Source organism: Aphidius gifuensis, linkage group LG1 (assembly GCF_014905175.1).
Source record: "Aphidius gifuensis isolate YNYX2018 linkage group LG1, ASM1490517v1, whole genome shotgun sequence".
Lineage (NCBI taxonomy): Eukaryota > Metazoa > Arthropoda > Insecta > Hymenoptera > Braconidae > Aphidius > Aphidius gifuensis.
This window is the reverse complement of record NC_057788.1, coordinates 22,826,055-22,851,077: the sequence shown is the minus strand read 5'-3', so window position 1 is coordinate 22,851,077 and position 25,023 is coordinate 22,826,055. Positions and strand designations below refer to the sequence as shown.

Sequence of the window (25,023 nt, the reverse complement as noted above, 5' to 3'; positions counted from 1 at the left end):
TAACATGTTATTATTTATATAAATAAATACTCATGACAAGACTTACCTCAAAGATATTGTTTTATTTGGTTTTATTTTTATTGATTATCGTTACAGGTATATATTTCATTAAAACTAACATGTGCATATGACTGTTATGATGAAAATAAATTGTTATTATTTGTTGTTAATTGTTAATAATAACAACAACAACAACAACAACATTAGCTAGTGTTTTTCCCCAGAAATTCATTCTAAACAATTACACCAGGTGGCTCTTATTAATTAGTAATAAAATTAATTGTTATATTAAATTGTTATTTCATTATAATAATAATTATTGTTTATTGATAATTGTTTATTTATAATTATTATTACATTATTAATTATAAATTAATTGTTTAGAGAAAGTGCTCTCTAGCGGGTTTTTTTAGAACTGTAGGAAAATACAGCAGTGGCCTCTGACGACGGCGTGAGTAAAGTACCTTTTGGTGTAAAGTTCCTTTTGGTGAGCCACGGTACGCAACGTCCGTCGCAACTGTCGACTCTTATTCAATTTTTCTGGTATAAAAGTGTTCAAATAATTTTTAATTTATTAATTTATTGTTAATTAAACTCTTGCGAATCTTTTAAGTATATATTTATTGCCTATATTTGCTTTAAACAACGGATATTGGCAAGTTTAGTTGTCGATAAAATTACGCTGACAAAATGGACGTGTAAGTATACATCTATCGTTTTCCGATTTTTTTTTTTCATTCAACAAGCTCTAATTAATTATTAGAACAATTATTTATATTAATTAACATTATAAAAAACAAATAAATTTGTAATTAATCCAATTTTATAATTAACGACAACCTAACCCCTTGGTTTTTTTGATTAACAATAAATTATTTTATTTGATAATAAAAAAAAAAAAAAAAAGCTCTCAAGGTCAAGTGTCGTGCTGTTTTCATGTTAGCGAACAATTTTTACAACATTAACAATTCTCATTGCAGTAATTAGCCTTTATTTTTTATTTTTCAGATTCCAACAAAATGCTCCAAAAATGGCAATACAATTTTGACCATGAATGGACTTGAATGGACTGACAATGAGTAAAATTGTTAAACAACATCATATTTAGGGTAAATAAATATTATAATAATAATTTATTTATTTATTAAAGTTTATATGAACCAATTTTGCAGTGGCCGGCAACCTAACCTCTTGGTTTTTTTAACAATAAATTATTTTATTTGTTGAAAATAAAAGACTCATAAAGTCGAGTTTTGTGTTGTTTTCATGTTAATAAACAATTTTTGCAACATTAACAATATTAACAATGCCGTGATTGTTATTCATTTGTTAATTTTTATATTCCAATAAAAGCCAAAAAATAGAAATCCAAGTTTTATCAATAATGGAGCAATAAGAAAAAAAATTGTTGAACATCTTGCTTCATAATAACAAAAACATGTTGTTATTGTTGTTATTGTTATTATTCAATAATAATAATAATAAATGACAATTTAATCATTGTTAAAATAATTATTGTCATACTCCATTTTTTTTATATAAAATATTTATAATATTATTTTTCATTGTTCAAGTATCAATTAATCTATGGATGTCCAGCTCCGATGCCGTTGGTGCTGATGCAGTGTAAAAAAGTGGTAAGTTGATTTTAATTTATTTTCAATAAATATGTTTAAGATTGATCAAACCATTTTGTTATTTTAATATGATTATTTTTCAATGAGAAAATGATTTTTGAATATTGGACAATATATGATACAACTAACTGTTGATCATGTTGATGATGCATTGTAATAAGTTGATAGGATAACTGATAAATAGTTTATCATTGACATTATTAAATTTAATTAAAAACTTGTATTTAAGTCGGAATTTATCAACGTAAAAAAAATAATTCAATATTAGCTTGTTTTTCTCATTGATTGATAACAACACAATAGCGTCCAATTCATAATGATTTGTTCAATTTTTACATTGATGCTATTAATAACTAACAAACATCTTCTTTTTTTTCGCAGATTGTGTTATTGTTTTAGTTATTGTTAATGTAAAGAGTCAGTTGGTGATTGCGTTAGTGTTTGTGGTGCCTGTCAGTACCTGTTTGTTTTAATCTACACTAGTACACATCAAATGGATCAACTAACTAGATACATCATGACATCAACCTGATATTTGACATCATCTGACAAACAGCCACCCTCAAAGTCATTGTTTGAGGCACCGAAAGGTCAGTGGCTTCTACTCCGTTTTATCAATTGTATTTTAATTGTCTGATGAAAATAACAGCTAGTATTAATTGATCGATCGAAATTGATGCGTCAAACTGTCTATCTCAAATAAAAATAGATAGGGTTATTTAGGATGTATGTAAATTTTTTTCAGCTATTTTTTTCTTCTTTCAAATTACAGGCATATATTACAAGTACGTACAGTGATCAATAACATTTTCTTTATTTAACATCTGCATGAAAATTTATTTATTTATTATTTTTGTTTCTTAAAGTGCAATATTAAATGTAATATTTATTTTTAGATTAGCCTTGATGTAACAATAACTTTTGACAGTTATATCGATCAACTAATTCGCGATTATAGTTTTAGTGTTATTAAATTTAAGTAGTTCTTCCGATGATGATGGTATATCTCGAATTTGTATAAGAACAATTAGTAGTGATAGAATTGAACTTACAATCTAAAAAATTAAAATATCAAAAATTATTTATACAAATATAAATAATAGTAAAATTAGTAAACGTACATAGCACAAAGTTGAATTATTTAATTCAATCAATCCACATGGCTTAAAAACCAATTTAGTATCCATCAATTGAAATACAAAATTAGTAAGCTGAAAAAAGCATTAAAAATAAGTAGATAAACAATACAATTATAAATTATTTATTTATTTTTTTTTTTTCTTTTGTATAACTTACTTCGGAGCAGAATTTTTTACTAGCTGATGGTTCATGAAGTTGACAAATAATATTACCTATATTACTTGCCTGCATGTCAAAAATTGAATAGATATAAAATTAAAATTAAAATCAAAATCAAAGATTAATTAATTGATATTAAATTAATAATAAATTACCGAATTTGATGTCCTACCACAAGCAAATGATATAATAACAAATTTAAGTATTGAAAAAAATAACCATCCAAGTAAAATTTCAATTTGTTCCAATTTCTCCATCATTGTTCCTTGATTTTTTATGCATACTGTTACCCATATTATATAAAGAATACCAGTGCATGTTGCGGATGTTATCATCAATGTTATTGTCATTGATAAACCATAAACTGAATCAGTTATTTTAGCAACTTTTACCAATTCCATATGAGCAAATCTATATTTAAAAAGAGCACAACAAATCAAGTTAAAATTTATAAACAACAACAAGTATATTTAAATTACCTTATTTTATTAATCAATTGATAATTGTCATTAAATTTTTCATCAATTAAATAGTTTACAGAATCATTTGAACTATCAAAATTTGTATATTCACAAACATTTGCATGTTGTGGTTTATCTGGATTTATTCGTAAATTTTTTAAAAAACGTCGTAACTGTCCAAATCGTTTGTTATATAAACTGAAATAAAATTTATATTATTAATGAATTATTTAAAATAAATAATAATTAATTTATAAATTTTATAAATACCTGACTAGGATAGTAAAACAACTGAAAGATAGAGTTGAAACAATAGTTGGAAAAATTAGGACAATACACATTGATATTTTTTCGATAACCGAATGTCGTTTTAACATAAAATTACCATGAAATACAGTAATTATAAATATTACAATTGTTAAAGTTTGAAAAATTCTTAAAAAATACACAGTTCGAATGAGACACTTGTATTCTATATTTATTCCCAACCGAAACAATTGTTCTTCTGTTTTATTGATTAATTTAATTAATGAAGAAAATTTCTAAAATTAAATATATATATATTTTTTTCATTTAAATTATTAATAATCAATTATTTTTATTAAAAATCTTACCTTGTTTCTTATCCATACAACAGCAAGTGTGAGATATAATTCAATGATCATTGTGTAAAATAGAAAAAAATAAACTCCAGTATTAAATTTAATAGCTTTTAATTGAAGTGATTCTATTATTACTGGCCAGATATTAATTAACGTTAGTGTATAAATTGTGTGAATTAATAATGCATAAGTGATACTGAGTTTTGGCCAAAAATTATCAACTGGATACTCCAAAATAGCACAACCAATAAAAAATGTAACCCATTTTGCTGACCTTACAGCTTCTTCAAAAGCTGTAATATCTCGACTTTTTTTTTCTTTACCGTTTTCATGATTTTCAAAATTATTAGCATTTAAAAACATTATTTATTCTTTAAATTTAAGTATTAATTTTTGAGAGAATGTAAACGTACAAGTGGCTATTGAGACACTGCTGACTTTGTGCAAGGTTAACATGTTATTTATATTTATATCATGCTAACAATTCCAAGCTTAAATATTGATCGCATGACAATGATTAGATCAGTTCATTAACGTAATGGTAAATTTAATTTAAATGACATTATTATTATTATTACGTTTAAAAATAAAAATAGATTATTATTTTGTAGTTTGTTTGTTGTCGTCATAGGCTGATATTGATTCTGATTCACCTTTAATTTGTATTGCAATTACAAAGTACGTAGACATGGAACCAATCATCTTGAAAAAATATTTCAATTTAAAATATATATAATTAAATATTAATAAATTTTCATTACCATGGCTATTGTTGAATAATCCAAATAAAAAAATTTACATGCCGTGAATACAATTTTATTTTGACATATTTGATACATAAAATCTGTTATCTGAAAAAATAAAAAGAAAATTAAATATATACATATATTTTTTGTTATATATTTTTTAAAGAACCTCTTCTCTAATTTCAAGCCTCATTGTTGGTTGATGAAGTTTACTAAGAATATAGTTAGTCCTGTTTGCCTGTAAATAAATTTTTTATATATATTTATTATAATATAATTAGTAGCTTATACTTACAACAGATGTTGTAAAACCACAAGCACAGCTGATGGTAATTATTCTAAAGAGAAAAAATAAAAAAACAGTAAACATAAATCCAATTTCTTTGCGATTTTCAATAGTATAAGTTTTTGATGTTAATGATGTCCAAATAATGTACAAATAACATGTACAAAAAAAACACGAGGCTGTCATAGTAATGAAAATTTGTACTCCATAAATTTCATTTGTTTTTTTAGTTAATAATCCAAGTTTAAAATACATTTGCCTTATTTTTTATAAAAAGAAATAAATTTAATTATTTACAATCTTTGATAATTATTCAATTAATAATTATTTACCTTATTTTATTCATGAAATAATTGTGATTATTAATTATCCAATTACGTTTAATAGTTTTTATAAATTTTCTATTTTTAATATTATTCACATTTTGAAATGTATAAGAACGCTGTTTTCTATTTCCATCAAGTGAAAAATTATCAACTAATATTTCATTTAATTGTTCATATCTATTACCATAAAAACTGCAATAATAATTAATAATTGATAAATTTTAACTATAATTTTTTCTATATAGATAAAATTTATTTAAAAAACAAAAAAACCTCATTAGAATTAAAAATGTGTTATCAGTAAGCATTGAGATTAATGATGATATACTTGATACTATCGTCATAAATATTTTTTCCACTAACGTAAATTCTGGAACTGGATCCCAAAACGTTGATGCAGTTGCAATTGAAATTGTCAATAAAAATTGAATCAATAATAAAAAAAATTGTCGTAAAGATAATAATTTATATTTTTTTTTTATATCTAATCTGATGAAACGGTCTTCAGACATTTGAATATCTTCAAATAATAATCTAAGTTTCTGTAAAAAAAAGAAAAGTAATTAACATGTAATTTAAAAGAAAAAATTTATATATTTTAATTACCCTGACTCTGACCCAGCCAAAAATTGGAGTGACATAAAAAAGTAAAATTGAAAAAAAACTGATAACTTCATGAATTTCTAAACCAGTTATGTTTTTTTGTGAATTATAAAATTTTTTAGTTAGTGGTTTTGTGGCAATAAAAATATACGTTAACAATCCATACAGTAAAAAAGAATAAAAAATGCTAATTTTTGGTAAATAAAAACCATCAGGATATTCAATTATATCTGAACCCGTAATCCATGCACACCATCTAACTGGCAACAATATATTTTTCAGTTTTTTAATTTTTTTCAACTTTTTAAAATACATTTTTTAACTTAATTTTTTAGTATGTTGTTGAACAATGAAAATTCAATTCATACTGAAGATGATTTTTTTTTATTTTATCATACAAACATTAAAGCTTGAAATTGCTATGAAATTATTGATAATTTTTACTTTCATCAAGGGGTATTTTAACTTATGATTACGTATTTGAAAATGTGTATGTTGTAAAGTCCATTATAAAGATAATAATAAACAACAGGTAGATAGAAAAATATAAAAAATAAAAAATACAATACATTAAGGATATTGCAATTCAGAGAACGCTTGATAACAATCAACTCATTGTCATCCACTTGTTGGTATTATAGGCCAGTTATCTGATAGTTAAAAAAAATAAAAAAATATAAAACGTGTTATGGTTATTATTTCAAGTCGTGGGTATGTTATCTATTCTTATCTTTCATCTACTTTTAAAGCCATTATTGAGAATAATAAAAAATATACGATTTGAATATCTAGAATGAATGTGATAGTAAAAAAAATAAATTTATATTGGCTATACAATAATGAACCAACGTGTTTTAGGGGGTTAAATAAATTTAAAAATTTTATAAAATAAAAGTCCCTCGAATCTTCAAATCAATATGAAAATATGATTAAAAACGTAAGTTAAAATATCGAGGTAGTTTATGTAATTTTTCTCAATCGAAACAAATTCAAATCGGTTATCAACAAAATACTCAAGCTATTATCATGCAATTTTTCACAGTCGATAACAAAAGCTTTCTGGTGATTTGCTCATGGCAAGTATTACCAACAGTCCACATTTTCAAACAATTTTAAAAATACATGAGGAAAATGGAAAAAAAAAAAATAATAATCTGCGTGGATTATCATCATGAATATATGTATATCGTTTGTTTCAACAGCATTGTTTATTATGCACTTTAAAAATAATCCCATGCTCATATCACGTCGCATATATAATCCAAAAATTTCACAACAAAGGTAATCTCAATAATAAACAAACCATATATACACTGTCATGGATTTTCCTCACGTTTTCAGTTTAACAATATATTGGATTATTAAAATAAAAACAAACAACAAATATTAAAAAATTATTTGTCTATTGTTTATGTAAATAATACAATAGTTGTTGTTTTTTTTTTTTTTGCTCTATACATTAAAATTTTAAATTTAAATTTCTTTATCTTAGCTTAGTCTAAATATTTTAATAAAAGTACAAAGCCTCGTGGTGGTAAATTAACGTTTGTATTTACTCTTCTTGAAACTTCATTATTTCACTCGGAGTTTCAAGAATATTTATATAAATTAAAAACAATTGTACATGTCTTCATCAAAATTTTCTTTGATTTATCTTTCTTCAATCAAGATTTCAAATGAATATCTAATCCCTGCTTTTAAAATTTCTTCATTGATAAAAATATCACATGAATTTTTTCTTGATTATATTTTTAGAGATAAAATGTATATATTAAAAAACAAATAAATGACAATTAATTATTAAATGATAATGTGAAGAATGTTAAATGTATATATATAAATTTAATTTTAGTTTTTGGTTGGTTGAACAATTAAAATTGACGTTCACAAAACGAGACCACAATAAATTCCCATATACTACAATATATACAGATGGGTCTCTTTGCTCTCACCACCATAATTCTCTATCATTTTCTATCTCTTATGACCAACCCATTTGCAATTTAGTCTAGAGTAGCATCAAAAGCAGAAGTCCCAGTGAAACGTGCAAAACCGAGTAGAGGCAAGAGAATGGTCAGTATAGCACTTGACACAAACTCCAGGCGTTGGACGAACCTTGGCCTATGTGTTATATTGTTATACTGATGGTAGTCGTAGTAGTAGTGATGGTAATAGTGATGGTGATGGTGGTGGTGGTGTTACTCCAATGAACTACCCACAGAACAGAGGACACTGGATTTAATTCTCCTATCCAATGAAATTTATTGCTCTTCACGTTTTTTTAAACTTTTTTTTTACTTTTTATCTTTTAGTTTTTTTTTTTTTTTTTTTTTGTTTTTTCCCCAAATAAATGTATATTTATATTGTTTTTTACTTAAATTTATGGTACCTATCAGAATCAAGAATTAATGGAATATATAAATATATATATAAATAATTTTAAAAAAAATGTCATGTGGCTATTCAGACAAAACTTGAAAAAAAATTATTAGTTTTTTTAATTATCATTATTTTGTAGTTGATATTAATAATCAGTTTAGTGATAAAAATTATTTTTTAAATTACAATTTTATTCTCTAGTCTTATACATACAAATTTTTAAGTTTAGTTAAAAAGAAAAAAAAAAAAAGATATTGAGAAATCTGAAAAATGCTTGTCAAGCTGTTACACATACCCAAGGGATAAACCATCTTTAAAATACAATATTTGACCAGAGAAAATAATTTAAAAAACTGCTGACATATTAAAATTGCTATTTCATTATTTTCACGTGAATAAATTTAACTTTAATCAGGGTAATAACAAATTCCATGCATAGATAAACCATATTTTCAAAAATTCAAAATAAACATCAGAGATATAAGTAAAATCAAAATAAACTCATTAAGTTTTCAATGTAGTTTGCTTTTATTAAACTTTAAATTCATAGAAAATTTAATTTCAATAATTTCTAATTATGTCTGATTAGCTAAGCATCTAGCCGCTAGTTTCATCAACACCTTTGGCTTCAGTGCTATTTAATTAGTTTGACCCATATGATTTTATTTTTAGACATTGATATGAATTTTAAAATTTATCACTAGTCCGAGATCAAATTGATTTTAAATTTTCTACCTCAGTTGTTTTGTAATTATTTTAATTTTTCTATTTATTAAATTTCAAATTTATTCAGTTTGCATTTAAACATCATGTATAATCACTGAATTTTTTTTTTTTTTTTCTTTATATAATAAATCAGTTCATATAACAAGCACGTCTCATTTGAACGCTGATGGAATCACGTTTCGATTTAAAAAAGTATTTTGATGCTTTGTCTTTGTTGATTTTTTATTTATTTATTATTTTTTTTATATATATGTATACCAAGGGTAAAATCCTCACGTTTTTCAACAGCTCTCATTTATCAAATATTTTAATTAATTTTTACTTTTTCTTATACTCCCTAAACTTTTTTTTTTATTTTTATTTTAAATACACATTTTTTAGATTATTAATATAAAACTTTTCTTATTATATTTGTCCTCTTGTCTTGGGTATAAGAATAAATAAAGAAAATTCTGATCAATTTTAATAATAAAAAATTTTAAAGAGTGTTTGATAAAAACTCTTTGTTTTATATTAAAAAATAATTTAAATTCAATATACTACTTATTTATAATAAGAGACTGTATATTATTAATATTTTTTTTTTATTTTATTCATTGTTAAAGTATTGACTAACGTTAAATCAATGTATGCACTTGTATATTTATTATTTACATTCATGTAATATATCAACCCTCGGTCTGTAGATAACACAGTTGCAACACCAACTTCCGGATAATATTATTCCCATGAGATATACAAAAGTTTATATTATACAGTTGAAAATTTATCATCTCAAGCTTTATTTTTTTTTTTTTTAATTTTCTTTTTCTCATCTTGTACAACAATTGTACCACTTAATAATTTTCCAACATTACATGCTCAAACTGCTGAAAATCTTGGCCATTTTCACTTGGGGTCATTAACTCTTTGGGGATTTTCTATATTTAATTTTAGTTGCATAACAATATTCCCTAAAACAATGAAAATTTAATATTCAATTCAACAAAATTTATATTTCAAGAATATTAAATATCAAAAAACAAAACCTTGTTAATTTAAATTTTATTGATCAAGTACTTTATTTATTATTTTTTTATTATTTTTTTTTTTTTGCACTTTGATCATATATAAACATAAAGTTAGTTCGAAAAAATTTTTTATATATTAAAAATAATATAAATGCCATAAAATAACAGTATTATAAATTTTATTATCAGTTTAAATTTGCAATTTTAAAATTACTTGTATATTTTTCATTTTATTTTTATATACAAGAATGAAAAATACATATTTAATTTATAAAAAAAAAAAAAAAATATACATGCATGTATATGTTATCGTGATATAATTAAAAGATTAAAATTGGCGGAAAATTGTCGAACAAAGGTGACATGTTAAAATTAATCAGGATAGTCAAATCGTTGGATTGCAAATTTAACCAATCAATTTTCCAGCTTGAGTTAGAGTTGCTCTTGTTGAATGTGTTGGAACAACTCAACCGTATAGTGAATTTACTATGCAATCATTCACTCGAAGATGTACGATACCTTTCGAGTATCTTGATACCTACCATATTGTTAATATGTCACAAGTAAATCATCACTTTTACTAATTAAATGAACATATTGTTATAATTATTATCATTATATATATTTTGATAATTATAAACTTTTATTTATATATTAAAATATATATTAAGTTGAATTTAATTAGTTATGTATATATAGCATATAGATATCAAAGTTTGAATTAATTTATACTATATAATTATAGGATGACTAGATGTTTATGTTATATATATATACAAATATGTACGTGTCTAGAATGAAATTAGCTTATTGTTATTTATCATAATAATATAATCATAACTGTGACATCTGTATATATTCAAAGGATAACGTTCAAAATGTCATATTATATTTATAACACGTTTTTGTAATTATAAGTAAAACAAAATTAATGATTATTACGATGAATTTTTAATTTAATGATAATACAATATGTCATTTTATTTTTCGTATATATATAAATTCTTTGACAGTTAAATCCCTGGCAATGTTGTCAATCATTTTTTTTATATCTATAATTTTATCATTATGGTATCTTTATTTTAGCAATATAAAAATACCAAACTCAATAAACATAAGCCCATTATAATTTTATAAATTTTTTAAATTGATAATATATTAAATTTTATAAAATATTATTTTATTTGATTTATTTATATATTATTTTTTGTATTTTGACGCGTATTAGAATATTAAGTGAGAATATATTTAACAAGTGTTGAAGTTATATTAAGTTGAAGTTGGTGTGAATGCCACCCCCGTTTCATGTTACCCGTCGTTTACAACACATGTGATGTATATATATAACATACATATATGATTAATGACAACGATGGCAAGAGACGCGGCTGGTACAAGTTTATTGGAAACAGGCCATCGATGATGCATCGTTGTGTCGCGCGTGGCAAGCACCAGAAACAGGAGGGAATCTTGTTTAAAACCTCCTATATATATAATAATAATAATAATATACCCTCGGTCTGATGCGCTCACTTCAATCTCTGCTATCATACACGACCGAGCAACGAATTGAAACAGTAATAAGATAAAATTGTTCACCTCATGGCCCCATGCGTCTATCAATAAATTTTCCTACATCTATATATATGCAATATTGAAGCAATTTATTCCATATACTTCAATTTACAATTAATTGCTTATACATATCGTTCATCAAAAAAAAAAATTCGAAATACACGAAATATTTTTTTTTTTTTTTTAATTATTATTCATATCACGAATAATTATTTTTTCAATGTTTTTATTTAGAATTTTATTATATATCTATTTTTTTTTTTAATTTACATAAATTTATATGTATTATTTTATTTTTGTTTTATTCCAACAAATTTTTATTGTTTTTGTTATTATTTATTCATATTTTTTTAATGTATTTTTTAAAAAATAATATCAAATCACGTATTTAAACAAAGTCTGAAAAATATTTTTTTAAAATTATTATTTGATATTGATGGATTTACGTGAATTTTCAATTTAAAAAAAAAAAATATTTTAAAAATTTAAATATGGATGTATATTTAAATATGCATATTGTTTTGTAAATTTTTCAATAAAATTTTCAGCATTGCGACGAATAACATATGTATCGTATTTCTGATACAACAATACTATATACATGTATAGATAACTAAAATGAAACAATATTTACGATATTTAAGAAAATACTATTTCATCAATTTAGAAAGAAAAAATAAATAAATAAATAAATCAATAATACTGAAATTTAAATAATCATCATCGTTAATAATAATTAATAATAAATGTTCAAAAGCATAACAAATTAAATTTTTTTACCAATGTATTTAAAGACCATGAATAATAAATAAACTCATCCGTAATATATATAAAATTTTAACATTCAAATCAATAATTAAAATGTATAAAAACATTAAATATAAATTTTCCGAAAAAAGAGAGAAAAAAAATATACAGACTATTTAGGAAAAAAACACGTTTTTTTTAACAGTTCAAAATATATTTTTTATTGTTAATTACCAGTTTAAGAGTGCGAAATAAAATTAAGAAAATGTTTAAATAAAAAAAGTAAATAAATAAAATTCAATTTTGCGTAGAATTGTACGTGGCATCATGTACGTAACGTTAATGCTTTTCGAAATGTGTGCGTGTGTATTTGAGAGAGAGAGAAAAAGAGAGGAACGAGTAAATTGAATAGGGTGCTCTTAATGTCATAAAAGTATATGTATATACAGTTAGATGGTTAAGGGTAGTAGTTGTTGAGGGTAGTATAAAATGAAGAGGAAAGAAAATGATAAAGCTAACATGAGAAAGAGATAAAATAAAGGAAGGAAGGAAGTTTTGGTTTAGTAAATACATGTATAGCAAAACTAGAGAGGAAAACCAGGAGGAGGATTGAAAAGTGGTGTTGGGTGGGAGGATTGTAACGTGGCTTGCAACCAAGCCGATGCGAGAAAAGCACTGATATATATATATAGCCACGATACATTGGCCAAATCTAGAAATTCTCTTCATTCACTTTCTATAAAAGCCTACTGTTAAGCCCACACACGTATACCTTATGCACATCCAGTATTGTACAATACATTTACTTTGACACATACTGTATATAATGTACACTGTTATACATACCAAAAACGCAAAATTCACGTCATGTAAATTTTAACACCGGAAGTTCTATTTTCTTCTATATATGAGCGCTGAATTTTCGACTCGATTACGTGTACTGAATTTTGTTTTTATTTATATATTGATCTTGAAATTTAATTTTTTATATTTTTTATATTTCTAATCATGTTGGATATAACGCTAATGTTTATTGAATTTTATATATATAAATATTATATATATATATTTATTTTTTTAAGGTCGGTTTGATGTTGTTGGATTTTTCCGATGAAAAGGTTTTTTTTTATTGTTTCTATTCATGTTTTTTTTTTTTTATCTCAATTTGATTCAATGTGCAAAAGTTTTTTTTTTTTATATATAATGATAGATCTACTCGGTAAACTCTTGTTTGATATTTTTCATTGGACTTGTTTTATTATAGAGTCGAAAGAAAAATAAAAATCTTGTATATCTTTGAAAAAAATTGAAGGAAAATATATATTAAAAAAAAAAGGAAATATATATATAGAGTTTGTGTATTGAAAGTATAAAAATCTTGATTTTTATCTCATCCTTGATCCTTATGCCGCATCGTTGAACCATGAAAAAATATCAAAATAATAAAATAAAGACATACCGACAAGTCGCATCTCATAGAAGGTATTTTTCAGTGACTTTTACAAATGTCTTTGGAATTTATATATTTCTCATAATCCAGCAGTTTTTATTATTATATTTCTTTTTATATATGTATATTTATTTTTTTTTTTTTTCTAGTTGTATATTATCGATAAAACTTGAAAAAGTTATTTAACAATCTTTTCCATATTGTATTATAAATGTTTTTTACATTTTAAATATATCAAGCCAACAATATTGATTCTATCTTGCATCAATTTTGTTATGCAATTATTAACAATTTTTTTTATTCTTTAATTCTTAAAAATTAATTATCATATGAGCTATAACTTTTTTTTGTATTTGTATTTGTATAAAAAAAAACCCACTGTCTCAAAGAGCTTGAAAAAAAAAAAAACTAGTATACTGCAATAGAAATAAAAGGTGACAAAATAAAATTTTTCCGAGAGAAAGAAATTTAAAAAGAGAGAATATATATAGTATTGGGACAACAGTCGGGAATTTGCTACGAATAAATAACAACTCGGCAAGCAGGATGTACATATAGTAAAATAGAATGAGGTGTACAGGGAAAAGGACCACCCTCTTTCCACCTCGTTTACCCCTATATTTTCATTCGTCGAGCGCCTATTATTTATGATATTAGATTACGCTATATCACTGGCTTCGTAATTAATTGCCATCGCCTAGGTTTTGAAGTAACGTTAACTGTGAAAATGCTAATAAACAGATTTTTGTTATACTATAATATACAGACGATTATATTTTTTTATTTAATAATATATTTATTAAAAATTATATTATCTTTTTTTTTTTTTTCTATACTCAATTATTTGTTGATTTTTATTTTTTTTTCATTAAAATGAAATATTAAAATATTCGTGTTTCGAATAAAGCTCTTACAAAATTTATTTAGTTTAATATTATATATTATTCTCAGTCTATTACTTGCTTCTAAGAATATATAATTTTTTTTTTATTTTAATTTTCAATTTGTCTTTTAATTTACATTTAAAAAGTTTTTTTTTTTTTTTCATTGTTTGTCTGACTATATAATCGAAATATTCTACTAGATATGTATTCATATATATAATAATTTGAGCAAATAATTTTTATCTCTTTTTATCTTTTTATATTTTTTTAGTTTTAATTAAATAATACGATTCAGATAAACGTGACCAAAATACCATGCAATTCGCCATTTTCAAACTTTGCTTTTCCCTTTGACGTTAATTCACTTTGACCAGTGTTTTCTCTAGGCCAATTTTTTTATTTTTTTCTTTTTATTTATTGTATCGTTATTATAATATATTGTATACAATTCTATTGTCAGTTGATCGTTTTTACTTTTTATTTTATTTTTTTTACTGGTTTTCATCAAATGTAAATACTATATATATTAAATTGCATTTTTATTATTCATTCATTTACAAATGTCTTGACTCGTATATTTATTAAAAATAAGTTTATATACTGGAAAAGTTAAACATTTTATTTAATATTATTATGAAAATAAAAAATAGAAAAAATACAATAAAATGTCATTAAACGACAGACGTGACATAGACTTTTAAAAGTTGCAATTTTGCAATAAGCACCGGGTACACAAGGTACTAGTTTGTTGAATCTGTGGCCAAAAACCTTTATTCCTAAACCAACCAATAAAAGCTTCCATAAGTTGACTAAGAGTATATATGAAATTTACCTTTTCTTTTTTTTTTTAGTTGTATTGTTTTTATTATTATTTATTTTTCTTTTTATTTTTTATTGTGTATATATACTATTTTACTATACCTCTTGTATGTGCCACTGGTCTTCGCCACTCATTCTTTTTTTTTTTTTATCATCCCTTGAGGCTAAATAGTTGTGTATGGTACCTTTACAAAAATTCTGTTTGCACGAACGTCTGATTGGATCGACCGTTTCGTTGGCAATTACCTACTATTTATTTTTTTTTTTATTCTTTATTTTTATTATTATTTTATTCTTTTACCCTCATGAGAAGAAATGAAAGAAAAAAAAAACTTTATATCAAATTTTAAGTTTGTTCTTTCTTTAACTTTTTCTTCATACTTTTTTTTTATTTGTATTTTATTTTTTTTTTTTTACTCAAAGAAAATATATACTTTTAAGCGATTAATAATTTTGTTTTTTTTATTACAAAATGTATTATGAAGTTAAGAATTGATCATTTGCTATTTTATGAAAGAAAGTTTATTTTTTTTCTATATATAATTATTTAAAAAAAAAGAGTGATAAAATTATTTTTGTCAGTTGCTTGATGAAGTTAAAATTATATCTATAAATTTTTTAGTTGCGAAATAAAAAAATATACACTATTTAAAAGAGTATATTTTTTTTCTATATGTATACTGAAAAAAGTGATATAAAGTTGTTTTGGTCAGCCGCTTGTAATGAAAATAATATCTATAAATTTTTCAAGTTTTAAAAAGAAAGAAGAAAACAAAAAATATATATTACATAGATATATGATAGTCTATTTCTATTTATATTATGTAGTTTTGTTTTTATATATTACAAATATATAAACAAGATAAATATATGAAGAAAAGTGTTGACAAAATATTGGATTTCATGTGTTCACGTTTATTTGGTAAGACATGTAATAAAAAATATTTTATCCTTATGAATCTTCTTTTTTTTCTATATACAATTATATATTTTTTTTTTATTTTCAGTACTCACATTATGAATGACGACAGAGTATAAAAGATATTTGCTGAAAAATATAAAATAAAATACAGGATAACAGATTGTTTGAGCGTCGGCGCAAAAGGATAAAACGTGAGTTTGTGTTACAGAGAAACACGAGAATTCAGTCAGCCTCGCGACATCATTGAAAGGACTCACTTTGTTCTCCACTTTATTCAAGCATACAACACGTGGCCACGTGATATTTTTTTTTTTAGTCTTTTATTTTAAATAACACAATTACATAACAACTTGAATTTAAATATTTTAAAAATAATAATCAATTATTAATTAAAAATTAATTTAAAAAAGAAACAAAAAAAACAAAGTAATTTAAAAAATTAAGATAAGGTACATTTAGCTTTTAAATTAAAATTTTTTTTTACTAATTAAAATTGTTTTTTATTTAGTTTTATTTAATTTTTTTTAAATTACTCTTGTTTATATTTACATATTTAAATGTGTAATATTATTATTTTTCATATTATTTTGTGAAAAAAAAGGTTATATTTTACAAAACTTTATTTTCATACCAAGTTTTTAAGCCCATGACATTTTCTGAGAATATTTCTAGGTGTCCGGGGGTATATAAGCTTTACTGAATTATTTATGAGTACAACCCCTAGTGATTGTGGTACTTTTTCAGTGTCACGTTCTTAAAAAAAAAAAAAAAAGCCTCCAGACCCAAAAAATTATCCTAAATACATGCAAATATATTTGCTTCAGAGTTAATTTTTATAGACAACTTTTTTTTATTTTTTTATTGACTCAAATTTTATTATTTATTATTATGATTGTTGTTTTCAGTGAATTGTAAAAATACTGGAAAAAGGAAAAAGAGAAAAATAAAGTACTCTGATATTTGTTGAATGAGAATGGTAGATATCAGTGTGGATGAAAAGATAAGAAGAAAAAAAAAAAAAGGATAAACACTTTGATTTGGATTTTTGATCTGGTAAATTTTTTTCTTCCACTTGTTATCTTTCTATTGGATAATAAAAAATGAAAAATTGAAGGTAAAGAATATAAGGATAAATATATATTAAAAAAAAAAAGAATATCTATATAGATAAAAAAAAAAAAAAAAATAGGAAAAATTCAGAAAAGTAAGATGTCTTGTGAAAAAGCATCAAAACGTTTACGACACATACTTGGTAAAGCTAAAAGACTTGGTTTGACAAAGTATGAAGTTGTTGATCTTCCTGTTGCTAAAAAGATTATAAAAAAAAATAATTCAAAAAACTCGTCAATGTCATATATCATGTTGGTGATTTGTTTTATTGTTGGTGGATTACTTTTATTAACAGCAATGGCTTGTCGACCATGTACTGACAGAAGATCTGTTTATCATGTTCATCAATCTACATAAATAATATATAAAGGTAAAAAACATAATAATTTATTTAATTTTATTATTATATTAAAATAAAATATATAACTTTATAATGAAAAACAAAAACCTGGGACGTTCTATGGTTCGTTGAATTACACCAAGGGTAATGACGTGATATTGCCCTTGGCCTAATGCTGTCTTTGCATCACTTCTTCACAAAACCAATAAACACCATTGTTCATTTTTTTTCCCTCTTATTTAACTTTTCTTTAGATATATATTTTTTTATACCAACTTTATTTTACTTTTTTTCATAATGCTTAAATTAAATCTCCCTTGAAACTTGACTTGTACTTTTAAACTTTTCAAAAAATTTTCAAACTTTTGAATTAATTTTTATTTTTCATGTATTTATGATTACAGGAGTCCAATGAAGGAAAACATAATGCTGACTTTTTCATCATTACCAACGGAAAATAAATTATAACAAAATATGTATTCTAATAATAATAAAAAATAAAATAAAAAGATATTTATATGATTGTGAAAAATATAATTGTAAAATATGCATTTTTTATTTTTTAAATAATAATTTTATTATAGATTTATATCCAATAATTGCAAGAATAATAACTAATAATTTTTTTTGTTTATAATTTAAACACGTGATAAGGTCAATGACCAATAGAAATTAATATTGCATTAAAATTATACGGTGAATATAATCAGAGTTTAGAAAGGTCAGGGTATCAATTGTTTGTGTCGTTAAGAAACAATAGGTAAACAAGGTTTTTGCCTTAGTAAAATTCTATATACAACTATTATTTTATCGCATGACATTCAACATTCTTGATATAATGACAATTCGATTCACGTGGTCATGCCAAAGTAATGGACAATGCATTTATACATACAAGTACAAAGCCAATATATCCACAAACCGCTATACATGATCGATCGAATATAAATTTCTCTAAGCCACAATTTAAACAAAAATTTATTGAAAATGAATATTAATAAAATGCTTATTCTTTTTTTTAAATAAATTATATTAAATTTTCATTATTCTTTTAATGATAATATTGTTTTTTAAAAACACTATAAAATATTATTCGGGACAAATTGAGCATCCAACCAGTCGTGAATTGTTTGGCCAACTAATGAACGATAAAGTTTCTAGCATTTGTATAGGTCACGGATGAAAATTACTGCTTTTGGTGCCAGAAGCTTTAGCAATGTATATACATATAATTAAAGTCTTACTTTAAATGCCTAACATCACTTATGAAAATTAAAAATAAATTGAAAAATAATATTGACAAAAATAAATATACAAAAAATAATAATATATAATATGCGAAGAAACATTTTTTTTTTTTAATAAAAAAAAATAGACAAATAGTTAAACAATAAAGTAGAGAAAAAAAAAAATTAGAAAGTTCATCGTCTTTCATTTTATCAATCGTTTTTGGCGAGAATCCAAAATAAACTGTTGATGCGTATATAAAAATAAAAAAATACAATTAACTTTTGTTGTTGTTGTCAATAAAGTTTTTTTTATTTAAAATATTCTTTAAACTTTTTATGTTTATATATAGGTATCTGTTTTATATTTTTTTAAATTTTATTTACTATTTTTTGTATAGAGAATATTTTTTTAAACGCAATTTTTTATTTCTTGTTCTTTAAATTTTTTTTTATATCATTCATAATTTCTCGTTGGCATGCACATTTACAGTACATTGAACTCATGGGCAATTAGTGATGACCAATTGGAGCGTGAATGCCGCGTGAGAATTTGTGATAAAATTAAATACAAGAAAATGAAAAAGTTGGCAAATTTTTAAATAAATTTAAGAACTATAAGATGATTTGTGTGTGTATGAAGTAGAAGTAATAATTTTATTTTACAAATAAAAAAATAAAAAACAATTATAATGCACATAAATACAAATGAAAGTTATAAATAGATGATATAAATATAAATCTAGATGAAAATTTAAAATAATTATAGTAAGAAAATATCATTCGTATCAATTAAAGATTGTAATTTTAAATTTTAGTTTTATTCAAGATTCTCAGCATTTTACTTGTGGAAACTTTGAAAATTTATTTCTTCACTTTATATTATACATATAATATTAGTGTTAGTGTGTTTGCCTATCGTTTCACTTTTAAAAGTGAAATAAATATATGAAAAAAAAAAATAAAATAAAATAATCAAGATTTAAAAGGGTGATTTAAGAATAGTGAAAAGTTTTTGATAAAATCGGTGAGAAGACAGCGTCGTTTAACGGCCAATTACATGGATTATAATTTCCGTAAATGTCTCTCGTATTTTAACTATCGTTCACGTTAATTTTCAAAGTGTCCGACAATTTTATACCTACACATATATATATTTTTACTATCACCATGTGGTGACTACATAAAATTGTCCTCAAGACTAATGAGAAAACTTTTCATTTATTCGTGTTCCTGTATATATATAAATTGAAATTTGAACAAGAAAAATACACTAAAAACGTGCCAAAATTATCTGTTTTTCAATTATATAATATTTAATTATTTTTTTGTTTCATTTCATTATTTAAATTTTTCATTTTTTTAATTATATCATCATTTTTTTTTTTTATTTTTATCATGGAATATTTTAAATTTAGAAAAAAATAATAAATAAATTAGCTGAACATTTGCATAGATATATGTAGAATATTTTATTTATTTATTTTTTTAAATTTACATTTAAAAGAGTTTTAAATTATAAATATAATTATTATAATGTATTTTCGAAAATAGCTTTTTTTATATTTTATTTTATATATATCAATTTTTCAAATGTTTTTATTTTTTTTATTTTGAGCTGCATTGGGAATTGCAGCAGATGGTTAAGATTTAGCTTTTCCGGGATGATAACACGATAGAAATATCCACAAAGTGGAAAGCATAAAAACTTTGCTAATATAAAATTGTTTTATCTCATTCTTAAGCAATACTCGAGCTTCTAGATAGATTATTGATGTATTTAAAATAAAAGTTTTTTATTTTATTTTTAATTTTAATTATTTACATAAATACATAATTATAAATATATATTTTTTATTACAATTAACAAAAATATTGAAAATATTCAACTATAGCTATTATTGACATTTTAAATTTTATATATTCATGTATAATGAATTTTATTAAAAAGAAAAAAAATACATATATAGCCAACTTTCTCGTAGCTTTTATTTTGAGCAATATTTCATTATTGCCGACTATAAAAATTTGTACGGTACTGATTAGCTGGTCACTAATGGACAATTAAAAGTTGGTAACATGATAAATTTAATGGAAAAAAAAAAAAAAGATGGTAAATATAAAGTCGATTCATTCCCCATGGTGGATATATATATATTTTTTTTTTTCACTATGGATGATGCTGATAGAAAAGTTGAGTATAAGGGTCAAAGGAACCGCAAAACTTTTTTTTTTTTTTTCTATTTTTTTAATACTGTTTTTTTTTTCTGGTTTTATTTTCTTTTATTTTTTTTTTCTGCGAACAACCATCCTCATTTATATGGTGAGCCAAAAATTTTATTGAATTCAAAGTGTTTTTCCAATTTCCATAACGTCTTGAATAATAAAATAAAAAAGAAAATAAATTTTTTTTTTTATTAACTATTATGCTAAAAATTAAATATAAAAGTTAATCAATTGGTTTTAAATTATTATATCAATTATAAAATTAATTATTAGTCAATAAAAAATTTAAACTATATGAAAATTAAAAGTTAAAATTTCGAAGAATGCATATCATAAATTTGATATACATGAGACTATGAAAATGTTGAGAAATTTGATTTTCTCTTTCTATCTTAATGAGTATGACTCACTCACTGGATCAAGGAATTTCCATTGAAATTAGTCTACTCCACGAAACTCAAGGATCTTTGAAAATACGCCCACCAGAATCTGGAATTCGAATCACGTCAGCACAAAGGCACATCTTCTCTTTTTTATTCCTGTACCATACTTTTATATATTGTATATATGTATACATATTACATACACTAGGAATTTTTACACCATGAAAATTTTCATCATAAAACACAATATAAATTTATTATAATTTTATTATTATTATTTAATATATATTTTATTTTTCATAACGTTATTGATGGCTTCTTTTGCTTTTTACATTTATAAACATATTTTTATTTTCAATATATTTACTATAAAAATATTTTTCATCATTTTACTTGAAAAAAAAAAATAAAAAAAAATTCTTTTTATAGTAAAATTTTGATACTTGAAAATGCAAAGAAGCCAAGATATATTTCATACATTTTGTCAATGTAGTGATATCACTTCATTTGTAGTGATATCACGAAGTACAATATTCTATGACACAAAACTCAAGAAGACAAGTATAGAGTGTATATACATAGATAGCCAATTTCTCTATTGTTGGATGAAAATATATATATACATCTATATCATTCAAAACTTGTCTTTATAACCACAACTCAAGTATTTTCTTATGAGGAAGCCACCACTGTACTCGTGAACAAATGATGAAGCCAAGCTTCGTCATGTACCAAGTATTCATTTCATCATTGACTATAAAAATATATAATTTTATGGAAAAAACTTGAGTTATAAAAATTTCAATTCAAACTAAGAAGCACTATAATGCATATTTCTTTAAACAATTTCATTTAAATAACGTAAATAATATAAATTTTATTTAGTTAAAAAAAAATATATCAGGTTGATTCGTTATAATTGTAATTGTTTCTGCTATTTACTAATTGACAATTTCACACTTGCTTTCATGTATAATTTATCAATACAATGTATATCTATATAAATTTTCCAATTAAATAAAAGCTGTTTTTTTTTATCAATTAGAGCATTAAAAAAAAAAATTGATAAAAATATTATGTAGTTTGACAATTGAAGAAACAAAAACTAAATAAAAGTATAAATCCTATATATTTCAAAATATCGAGTGTGGATATTACTATTTTCTAATATTTCCACATGAAAATATTTGATACAGACTGACATTTAATTTCATCTGATGAAGAAAGGGTTTTCATGCGGGCAATATCTGAATTATGTAATGATAGACAGATCATTAAATTGAACTGTTCCTTCAAGCACATATACACATATACATAAATCCAACCATATATGATATGGTTTGGTTAAATCTAAAGAAGATTATATTTCCAATGAAATTTAATTCACTGCTTATATATCAATTTTCATTCAATATAATTTATTCTGTATCTACATAAATAAGATGCGTTAATTCAATAAATTAATATCATATTGTTGTTCATGTTGTTGATGTTGTTGTTATTAAAATAGAAAAGTTAATTAAAATTCTATATGACTTTTTAGATTTTACAAATTTTAGACAAATTATATTTAACACTCTGATAATAATATAGTTTTGCGAACATCGATAAACTCGCATCGTATGCTTCTACTCAGTAGTGAGGCTAATTGTGTGGTCAAGCGTAAACGTAATCATCGTTCGACAAACACGATTCACTTGTCACATATCATTTATTTTATAAAAGTTAACCAACAATTATCGTTATTTAATCAATTTCCGAATATTGATGAAAATTATTATTAAACGTCAATAATTATTTAATAATAATAATATTTTATGAAATAAATTTCAATAATTCAAATTCTAATTTATTCAAAGTTAAAAATATTTTTCAAAATTATTATTATAATAAATTATAATTATGAAAGATGAAAACCCGTGCATTAAAGACATGCCATTACTCTTGTTTGAATTAAAAAAAAAAAAAGGAACATAATGCATAGATGAGTAAATTATAAATTCGCGATGGTTTGCCGACAATTTCTCATGTACAATGTTGAATAGCATTACCTAAAATATATTTATATAAATATGTATATACTTGTATGTATTGCCAAAGGCACCAAAGGATCACGTACGACTTGAGCCTATGAGTAAATCACACGTAATAACCATTCAAGCTCATATAAGCCTTATATACGAGGCAGACACACGACCAAACATCTCTGTATGTTTCACAGCATACAAAAGTTATTCTTATGTGACATTTCTTGCAAGTTTGCCCACACTCTATCTTCTTTTTTTTTTTTTTTAAAAAAAAACCCCCAAAAAAAATAACATTATAATAAATATAAATGAATTTATGAAAAAAAAAAAAAAAAGTTCAAATGAAACAGGTAATGCAACAGTCAAAATCGGTGCCAGTATGGCTCATATCTTTCAAATTGCTTCATCTCATCTCCTTAGTGTATATAGACGCAACTGGTAGACTTTGCCACCCTCTAATTTTCAACCCCTATCATCCAATTCTATCTCTTTTTACATTTTATTTTATTTTTTTTCTTCTTCTTTATTTTTTTCCATTTCCTCTTCTAAAATAAAAGAAGATATTTAAATAAAAAAACAAAAAATTTACCTAATTTACTTGTTTTTTTTTTTTCTATTTATCTATCTATTTTATTTTTTTTAATTATTTTTTAAAATATATTACTAGTTGTAATTTTCACTGCTTAAAAACGTTTTGTATTTTTTTTTTTTTTAAATGTATAGTCACTTGCATTCGTTATTCGTGTTACGACACGACGTGCTGCGCTCTTGCAAATGGGCACACACAGGGGATGAGGCTTTAGTTTCAACCTTGCACATGCCTATATACATATATAAAATTTGTTGGATATCTAGGTGCAGCAGCGATATCAGTATGTCTATATACCGATATACATATATAGATACATATAAAACGCGTTATGTTTTCCCAAAGGGTGATGCTCATATATACATGATGGTTTTATATAGATATATACATATATAATGGATATATCCGTTTTGTATTTGGATGTACATAGATGATATGGTATAGTGAGTGAGCCCACTAGGGACTTGTAACAGCTTGCCTAAATTCTATCTAAATTCAAAACAGGAGTGAAATTGCCATCAGCAAGCAAACGACGGACATTGTGTCACTCTTCTGTCCACACGCATTTCTCTATACTGATGCTTTTGCTACCTCTTTACCAGCAAAACCATTTTTTTATTTTTCATATTTATTATACAATATATACTTGC

The 25,023-nt window shown here is 23.5% G+C and overlaps 1 protein-coding gene and 1 long non-coding RNA gene across 2 annotated transcripts; one reads left to right on the top strand and one right to left on the bottom strand.

Moving 5' to 3' along the window:
• Nucleotides 1-2,008: 2,008 nt before the first annotated feature.
• Nucleotides 2,009-3,933, bottom strand: LOC122854137 (gustatory receptor for sugar taste 43a-like). The gene is made up of 6 exons (XM_044154572.1): nt 3,668-3,933; nt 3,416-3,595; nt 3,092-3,347; nt 2,934-3,002; nt 2,759-2,848; nt 2,009-2,692 (listed from the first exon to the last, which is right to left on the bottom strand). The coding sequence occupies exons 1-6, from the start codon at nt 3,772-3,774 to the stop codon at nt 2,579-2,581; spliced, it is 816 nt and encodes a 271-aa protein (XP_044010507.1). The 5' UTR covers nt 3,775-3,933; the 3' UTR covers nt 2,009-2,578.
• Nucleotides 3,934-16,878: 12,945 nt separating this feature from the next.
• On the top strand, nt 16,879-17,505 carry LOC122854334. Its single transcript, XR_006373957.1, has 2 exons — nt 16,879-16,921; nt 17,378-17,505. It is a non-coding gene; the product is annotated as an uncharacterized LOC122854334 (long non-coding RNA).
• The last annotated feature ends 7,518 nt before the right edge of the window (nt 17,506-25,023 follow it).

Coding starts and splice junctions, on each gene's coding strand:
- LOC122854137 (XM_044154572.1), bottom strand. CDS start 3,774: ATGTTAAAACGACATTCGGTTATCGAAAAAATATCAATGTGTATTGTC. Junction 3,003..3,091: donor GTGGTAGGACATCAAATTCG/GTAATTTATTAT, acceptor TTTGACATGCAG/GCAAGTAATATAGGTAATAT. Junction 2,849..2,933: donor GTAAAAAATTCTGCTCCGAA/GTAAGTTATACA, acceptor TGCTTTTTTCAG/CTTACTAATTTTGTATTTCA.